Source organism: Thamnophis sirtalis, unplaced genomic scaffold (assembly GCF_051295495.1).
Source record: "Thamnophis sirtalis isolate CommonGarterSnake01/CBP01778 unplaced genomic scaffold, rThaSir2_p1.2 scaffold_6, whole genome shotgun sequence".
Lineage (NCBI taxonomy): Eukaryota > Metazoa > Chordata > Lepidosauria > Squamata > Natricidae > Thamnophis > Thamnophis sirtalis.
The window spans coordinates 105,575,489-105,584,334 of NW_028261386.1; the positions used below are offsets into that span (position 1 = coordinate 105,575,489).

Genomic DNA, 8,846 nt, shown 5'->3' on the forward strand with positions numbered 1-8,846 from the left:
AACCCTGACAGGCATTTTTTTAAAGAGGAGTTACAATATGATGTCAAAATTACACCTACTGTAAGCCTGCTGACACAGGCTGAAAAGTTGGGGACCCCTTAGATAAGAGATGGTTTTGGTCACCCTCGAGAGACTGGATAATATGTAAAATTATTTGACAGCCGAAAAAAGAAATACCTGCTTTCAAGAATGCTTTTGAGGACTGTACTGTCCAGAGGCATTTGTAGAAAACGACTGTATGAATGGGCCAGTTGTTCGGAAGTTGTCATCTTTGTCTTTTGTTGTTGCTAAGAAAAAAGAGAAAAGTAAGGTGAAGTAATAGAGTGCATCTTGGTAAACTAGAGGAAATGACAGGATCAGTTTTTAAAAGTTTGCCTTCTGGTAAACATGTTTTTTATGACTGAGATTATCTCATTGGTAGCCATTTGTTGAAAGTGCCTATGATGCCTTTTCAGACCTCTGAGTTGTACTACCTGGACCGAAAAAAATTAGATACCCCTAAGTAAGCAATAAAAGTGCATGCTGTTAATTAAAGATTCTCATGGAACGCAATTTAGTCCATGTTGCTATGGGTAATATAGATGGCTTGCAAAATATATGTTAGTGATTTATAATTTTTTTGATGATATTCTAGGTATTCAGTTGCGTAAGGTTGAAGAACAACGTGAACAAGAAGCTAAACATGAGCGTGTTGAAAATGACGTTGCTACCATTTTGTCTCGCCGCATTGCTGTGGAATACAGTGATTCAGAAGATGATTCAGAATTTGATGAAGTTGACTGGTTGGAGTAAAATGATTATATGCTACAAAACTGAATGCTAGTGTCCATTGTGGTGCTTGTTCTTTGAAAATGTTTGGTCATTTCTAGTGTTTTTGTATTTTCTTTATATAATCTATGTTTTTCTACTTTTTATTTCAAAAAAAATGTTGGCACATCTTTGGAACTAAATGTTTTACAGTGAGACAGTTATTTTTTAAAAAAGCATCATTTTGCTCCAGTAGACCATTAAGTATTAAGCATGGGCAGCTGTTGATAGAGTAGCAGACTACATTTTCTGGCATTTAACTGTGCACTTTGTGAATTTTAAGTTATGAAGGCAATTAAGTCTGAAGTTTCAAGGGCAACTGCATGTACTAATAAGCTTTATTATATTACATTGCTAATGCTGAAAAAACTGGAAAAAAAGGGTGTTCATCCATCCGGCACTGCAATCCCAACATTTCAATGGACCTGAAATATGAGATAGCAATTAGACTTATATACCGCTTCATAGGGCTTTCAGCCCTCTCTAAGTGGTTTACAGAGTCAGCATATCGCCCCCACAGTCTGGGTCCTCATTTCACCCACCTCGGAAGGATGGAAGGCTAAGTCAACCTTGAGCCGGTGAGATTAGAACCACTGAACTGCAGATAACAGTCAGCTGAAGTGGTCTGCAGTACTGCACCCTAACCACTGCGCCACCTCGGCTTGGGATGAACTTGAAGGATTTACACCCTTGTAACCACTGCCTTGATTACATCTGTACAGGACTTGTAGTTTTAGCAGCACTGGAATACTGAAAGAAAAGGGAATACAGATCTCGGGGGAATTTTATTGGGTTTTTAAAAAATTAAATAATTATGGCCTTATTTGAATGCTCTGGCGATTTTCTTTCTTTTTACCTGTTGTGATATTTTCCCTGCTTAAAAATTTGATTTTTCTCCCCTCGTGAAACCATCGGACTTAGTCATTCTGTGTAATTTATGTAACTGTTAAAAATAACCGTTCAGTTTAAAATAAATGGTTTGTTTTAAATGTTCCTGGTTGTTGCTTTTTGGCATAGAATAACTCAGAACCTTCAAGACTTTATTGAATGTTAAATAATAATGTCTAAACTTTACAATGATTTTATATGCGTAGAAAGCATTTTAACTCTTTGAAGAATTCTAACAAGTCACATATTTTTCTTGGCTGTCTAGGATACATGGGAGCAGGAATGTTTTTGGCCTTAAAATACACATGCAGTTGGTGATAGTTGGGGGACCAACTAATAGGCAGACACTGTACTTCTTCTGCATAGAATACACTGGAGAAGCAAATTAAAATGGCTTCTTCTATTCTATAGGTAGCTGATTTTTCGCCCTTTTGCTATTTTCATAGGCAGCGAACCAGTTTGGTGTAATAGTCAATGTCACAGATTAGAAACCCGGATATCATGAGTTCTAGTCTTGCCTTAGATATAAAGCCCATTGGATAACATTAACTAGTCATTCTCTTTCCACCCTCAGTAGCAAACAAAAGGAACCCACTTGGCATGAAAAATCATGCCAAGAAACTGCAGGGACTTGTTCAGGCAGGTACAAGGAGTCTGTGCTGACACAACGGAACCAAAAAAGAGAAAAAGAACTATATATAGGGAGGAGACAAGTGAAAAAAACTTTAATTATTTTCAAAACTTAAAGCTCTGTGATATATCTGATGTTGCATACCTCATCCAGATACAAATGCAAAGACCCATTTTTATGTTACACTATCACAACGCATAATCCATCATTCTTTGTCACCATGATTTATAACAGACATCTAGGAAACGATCAAAATTATTAAGTGAAAAGGACCAAATTTCTTACTGCATTTCATTCTCCCCACCATCAACATCGGTAAAGATTATTTTGAGATTAATTTCCTTGCATTCCATCTTTAACACAACTGAATTCTTGACAGCCCACCAAATAGCTGCTTGCTGGACTGTGAAGAGTCTGATTAAAGTGTGGTGAAGGTTTCCTTGCACAGCCTATTCCCCAGCATAATTAAGGCAGTGACCATTAAAGGGACATGGGAAACAATGCTCAAAGCTTCAGAGAAGTCCTTCAGAGTCTCATGCAATCCACAAACCACAGGTTGCAAATTACTGTGAAACACCAGTGATTCTCAACCTCAGCAACAATAAGATGTGTGGACTTCCACTCCCAGAATTCCCCATGCTGACTATAGATTAAAGAGGGATGGGAAATCTGTGACCTTATATCTGGCGTTGGACTCCAAATACTGCTTACCATCTGTCCCAAACATCACAACCAATGAAAGGTACAGTATATAGCTATAGGATATGCAATATATCATATACCTCAGTAGAAGCCTACACTCTTCTTGCAGCAAATAATAGTAATGTTAATCTCTGCTTCAAGATTCCAGACATTTCACACTGAAAAAAAATTAGTTCATGTTTTAAATGCAACTATGTGTGTACATGTTTAGTTTAATATCAGTGTATACATAAATAATGCCCATGAAAATCCTACATGTATCTACTGTTATTTTTGCTTGCAGTGGAGCTGTAGTAGTTTTGAATACAGTGAAATCAATACTAGTAAGTTAACAAGTATGTACTATATATCTAGATATTTCTGTTACTGAAAAAACATTCAGGGAGATGTTTTTAATTGGTTTTGCTCTCATACAATTGACTGATTTCCGAAAGTTTCTTGGTCTTTTGATGTTTACACGTTATGATATCATCTTTGTCTCCATTTAAAAAAAAATCTGTGGCACATAAATTTAAATCAAGCATAGGAAACTTGCACTCCTAAGTTCAGAATGTGATTGTCAGGCTAATATCAAAGTTCCTGTTCAAAAGATCCTTTAGATCCATTGTAAGAACTATCTGATCCTTCCCTGCAGTCTGCAAGGGTTATTGGAAAAGATTCCCCAGAGATAGATTGTTTCTTAAGAGAGAAAACATATTTTAGTTTGGCACGGGGGCATCTTTTACTAGTCTTAACCTGAAACTACTAAGCTAGATGCTATTTAGATGCTGGTACCCTATAATTAGTTATCCACTGTTAGATTATTGAAATATGTTGCACTGCTTGTTTTTGAAAATGGCTCAGAAATACTCATTTTAATAGAAGGTTATTGCTGGATAGAACCAATCTATATACCTCTCTTATTGTCATGACTCACCTGAGCAAAACAGTGCATGACAGAGCAATAATTTTTGAACCAAGGTAACTCAAATCAACTAACTTATAGAAAGTGCTCAAAATCTGGGATCCATGACTCCTGAGAATCAACTTGGAAAAAGTTGTAGCTGTTTCAGTGCTACTGGTTGCTGCTGTAGTCGATAATCTTCAGGTTCAATATTTTATGACAGTTTCCCAGCCAGACTTGCAATCCTTTACTCCGGGGTCCTCAAACTATTTAAACAGGGGGCCGATTCACGGTCTCACAGACTGTTGGGGGCCCAGGTCGGCTGTGTGGGTGTGGTTATATGGCCATGTGACTGGGTGGCCATGGCTAGGTGGCCATGTGACTGGGTGGGTGTGGCCAATTTAGTAGTCCATTGTCCTTGCTGTCCTTGCCCCTTTCCTACTCACCCACCGGCCCTGGATCATATGGCTGTGAAAAACATCCTGAAAGGCTATTTTTAAAGCATTTTTATAGACTTTTAAAGCACTACTTTACAAGCTGGCAACTGCTTTCCAAGCCAGCAGCAGCCCCTCCCCTACTCACCCACCAGCCTTGGATCACATGACTGCACTTGTGAGATCATCGTTCAGTCAGCTGGCCCTCCCCCAAACCCTCCAGCCTTACCTTTGGCAGCAGCGGTGTGATCAGAAGTGCAGTTCAACTGGTGAAATTACTAAAAAGAAGTGCAGCTGGAGTGGATGCTCGCTGGAAGATTAGGTCAATGGTGAGGTGTAGGGTGAGGGGTGGGGCTGAATGGAGATTTTGCATTGGCGGGTCATATCCAACCTGCGGGCCATAGTGAGGATCTGTGCTTTACTCCCTTCCCCACTCAGCAACAGCTACTTACCTTGTCTGTGGAAAGAGACGGGAAGTCAACACATCCAGATAGTCTTCTCAACCCATATGGCGCATCCTATACACCCATGTGCCATTTCTCACTGCACCCACCCGCATTTCCTCTCCTACCCAGCACTGGGCTTGAACTTGTAGCTTCCTGTTGCAACTTCCCCACTGACGGGAGGGAGGGAGGGTTTCTGATGCTCTCTGCCAGCTTCCCATAAAGACTCCGTTGTTCCCGTTCCCACTACTCTTTTGCCTACCCAGGATCATTCTGTTACTCTGTTCAGATAAGGAAATATATCTGAACCAGTGACCCATTGAGAAATGAATTGTGTGGGGAATGGGTTGTCTAGTTCCTGTACATATTCATTTTCTCCACTAAATTTAATTGTTGATGTGCGTACATCAGAAACCACTTATGGTTAGACTCAAAATACCAACCCTTGATATTTACAGAAGAATAGTAATATTTCAGTAGATAAAACAGAATCAATACCACACAGTTATTAATATGTACTTGGAACTAGAATTAGTGGATTATATGTAATGAAAAGAGGGTTATCAGGTATTAGAAGGATATTTTTCTTATTCTTTTGATGCACATATGTAGGCATAAACAGGTAATCCCCAGGTTACGACTGTTCCCTTAGCAAACATTCGAAGTTACACGATCAGCGTCCCCTAGTGCTTCCGAACAGGGCCCAAAACTAAGAATCTTGCAGCACAATGGCTGTTGTTCACTCTTATGAACAACTGCAGAGACTCTGGAACATTCGTCCCGCACGTTGCCAGCCAAATCCATCCCTCAGAAGCCCTGTTTGGCTGTCCAGAGAGACCTCCATTACATTCATAACACGAGGACTACCTGTATGGGCAAGAGTTACAGCTGAGCCTCAGCATCCAGGAAGCTATACATACAGCCCCTGCCACTGTCAAACAAAACTATTTTAAGGAGCAAAGCTGAGAATGACTGGGGGTCTGGAAAGGCAACTAGTCAAAAGAATCACAAGGGATCAATTGACATTGCATAGAAAAGGTTCATTTAAGGGAAAACCATGACCTATTAGGGTATTAGTCTAAAATCCAAGATCCAGATGGGTTTACCCTCCTCAATCAGCAACTTTATAATTCCTAGAGATAATTATAATAGGTTGTTTTGGTCCCACATTGTACATTTATAATAGGAATTATATGTCTTCCTTAATCTTTCAAAAACAGGGCTTTAAAACTACTCAGATACATGAAAGTCAAGTTACTTACACAAGCCCTCTGCTTTGTGGAAGCAGATCATTCAGGGATGCTTTTGCTCCATCCAGGCGTGGCATCCCACCGGTTTAACAACTGGTTTGTCGAGAGAGCACTTTGTGCATGCGCCTGACGTGCCTGACATGCGCTGTGCGCACGTGCCCAATTTTCAGGAAAACAGCTGAGGTGTGGCAATTCACTCTTTCACGCCGATCAGCTGGGCTAAAAAACAAGGAAACATAGGTAAGTATAATCCAGGGACAGGCGGGTGGGCCCACCTGAAGGTTGGAGCGAACCGATTTGCACTCAGCAGATCTTCGGAGCTACTGGTATGCCTGAACTGGGCTGAACTGGTAGAATCCCACCCCTGGTGCCATCCATGCAGATACCTTTATGCCATTTGAGAAAAGGAGGGCATGTTTGTCTCTCGCTATAATATGAATGTTAACTTCCATCGTCTGCTATCCTAGGAAATGAATGTGAACTCAACTTTCAGCTAAAAATTACTGAACAGAGTTTTGGGTTTAAAAGCAAAATGGTTTCTTAATCCTTGTTCTCAAATAACTCAAGGATATGAACATATAGTGGCATTTATTTCTAATAGGATTGTTTACCAAGTATTGAAATGCATCCTATGTGGCTTTAGAAAGGAATTGGAGCCCTCTGGTGTTTATTTACTTCCAGCTTTTCAAAGAGAAAAAATGGTGTTTGGGAAAACATTATCTGGCTATGAGGATGTCAACCTTTGTGGGAAACCTATTAAATTAACCCACTGGATTAAGTCATCCCTATGCCTTAGCCATAGTTGGTTGAAGAAGCCACAATGTTTCCGTCCACAACAGAATAGGAAAAGCCATGCCATAACTTTGGGGAATATCTGATGTTGCCCATTCACTCTGCCCAGAGAAAAAAACTGCTTGTGTTCCCAGCATGCAAAGTCTCCTGAAGATTTCTGTTAATCCAGAAACAGAATCCTTTGTGTTGGAAGTGTTAAGGCAATGCAGCCCTTCTCTCTGAGCTGCCTCACTCAGCAGGGGGAAAAAAGACAGTTCTGCTTCTCATGCTGAAAGAGCTTCTGTCTCCCATGGTCCATTTTATTCAGCAGAATGAAAATGGCAGAATATAATGAGAATCCCAGGGACATACTTGTATTGTGAAAGCTTAAGGGAACAAATAAAATATTGAGTTTCAGTAGCTGTAGGGCAGTGATGGCGAACATTTTAGCTACTGAGTGCCTAAACTGCATGCACATGCATGCCCAAACTGAAAGGTGTGTGCATGCTTAAATGTGTGCATGCACAGACATGTGCGGGCATGTGCATGCGTGGACATGCATGGATATGCGCATGCATGGACATGCGTGAACGCATGTGCAGCAGAGACCTGAAGACCAGCTGGCGAACAATGGCAGCGCGGCAAGAGGTAAGATCTTTTTCTTTTGTGAGCTTCTGTTTCATTGTTTGCAGGGAAACAGAAGCTCACAAAAGAAACACCAAGGAAATCTGACCTGGGGCGACGGTGCGCATGCCAGCAGAGAGGTCTCTGCATGCCACCTCTGGCATGCGTGCCATAGGTTCGCCATCATGGCTGTAGTGGGCTAGAAATGAGTAAGAACATCTATTCATACGTGCAAGACAGTGGTGGGTTCCAGATCCCGTTCCAACTGGTATGGTTGGAACGGGCCTGGTGGTTTCCACATGGAAGCATGCAGTGTGCATATGCATCTTACCACCTCCGCGAGCTTCCATGACGCTCCAGCTGCTCAGCGGAGTGTTGCACAGGTGCTGTATGCGCAATGCACATGCGCTGAAGCGCAGAAGCCTTAAAAGACAGGTAAGGAGCTTGAGTGGGCGGGGGGCCCTCCGGAGCACCATACCGGAACGGTATCTGGTGCTCCGGGCAGGCTCCGGTATGCCCGTACTGGGGAGTACCGCCTGCAACCCACCACAGGTTCAACAGGAAAGTTTGCTTGGTTTGTTCACATGCCATGTTTCCTCGATGATGGTTCTAGAAGCATGTTAGCTTGGCATATTTTAGATGGAAGTTTAATTAAATCCTGGCCAGCCACAACCAATAATGTTCAATGGTTTGACTCAATACCAGACACCTTCCTACGCCCTTATTGCATGCTCAGATTCAGATTTCATAGCATAGCATTTGGCACTTTGTGAGCAGATTTAAGCATACAGTAGTAGGGTGACTCTACTATCATATTTAGGAAATGGAAAGTCAGGCAGTGAGTGTCAGTTTACCTGGGATGCATAAAACATAAGCACACAGGAGCATTTTCTTCCTCCTTTTGCATCATGTCTTTTCCAAACTGAAGCCGCTTCAACTGAAATTGCCTTCTACAGTGGCTGAATCTCCTTGCTGTAATATACAACTGAAGTTTAATAAATCTAATTGGCTGAGGAATTTAGTAGCTTGATAAAATCCAATAGAGCAGAATTTAGCGGTTTTGAAAGTCGAAAATGTCTACCAAGAGAGGGCAGCATTTCCACACTTTTCACATTGACCTGTTGAAGAATCCCAGAATATTGTAAGAACAACTCTTTTATAAGACCTCTGTAAGCATCTGCAGCTATAGTCAAGAATCATATGACACTACCTCTGTGAATGAAGCAGGATGATGGTGCACAAAAGCCTTACCTGAAAGTGTTCACGATGTATAAAGACATGCTTTTTTAAAAAAAAATCAGGGAGCCATAAACCTCCTTTGAAAGATAGTTTCAAAACAGAAATGTGTCTTCTCTTTTCTATTCATTTCTGAACCTCATCACCACCTTTGTAGGGAAAGCTCTCTCTCTTTAA

The 8,846-nt window shown here is 41.0% G+C and overlaps 1 protein-coding gene across 6 annotated transcripts in view; it reads left to right on the forward strand.

Annotated features, from left to right (window-relative positions):
• The window catches only part of WASF1 (WASP family member 1), a 61,025-nt gene extending 59,229 nt beyond the window's left edge, over positions 1-1,796 (forward strand). For all 6 annotated transcript variants that reach the window (XM_087718652.1, XM_087718653.1, XM_014062571.2 and 3 more), the window contains one exon: positions 635-1,796. In XM_087718652.1, the coding sequence (XP_087574778.1) occupies positions 635-792 (158 nt within the window). In that variant the 3' untranslated portion in view covers positions 793-1,796. The remainder of the gene's footprint in view (positions 1-634) is intronic.
• Positions 1,797-8,846: the final 7,050 nt, after the last annotated feature.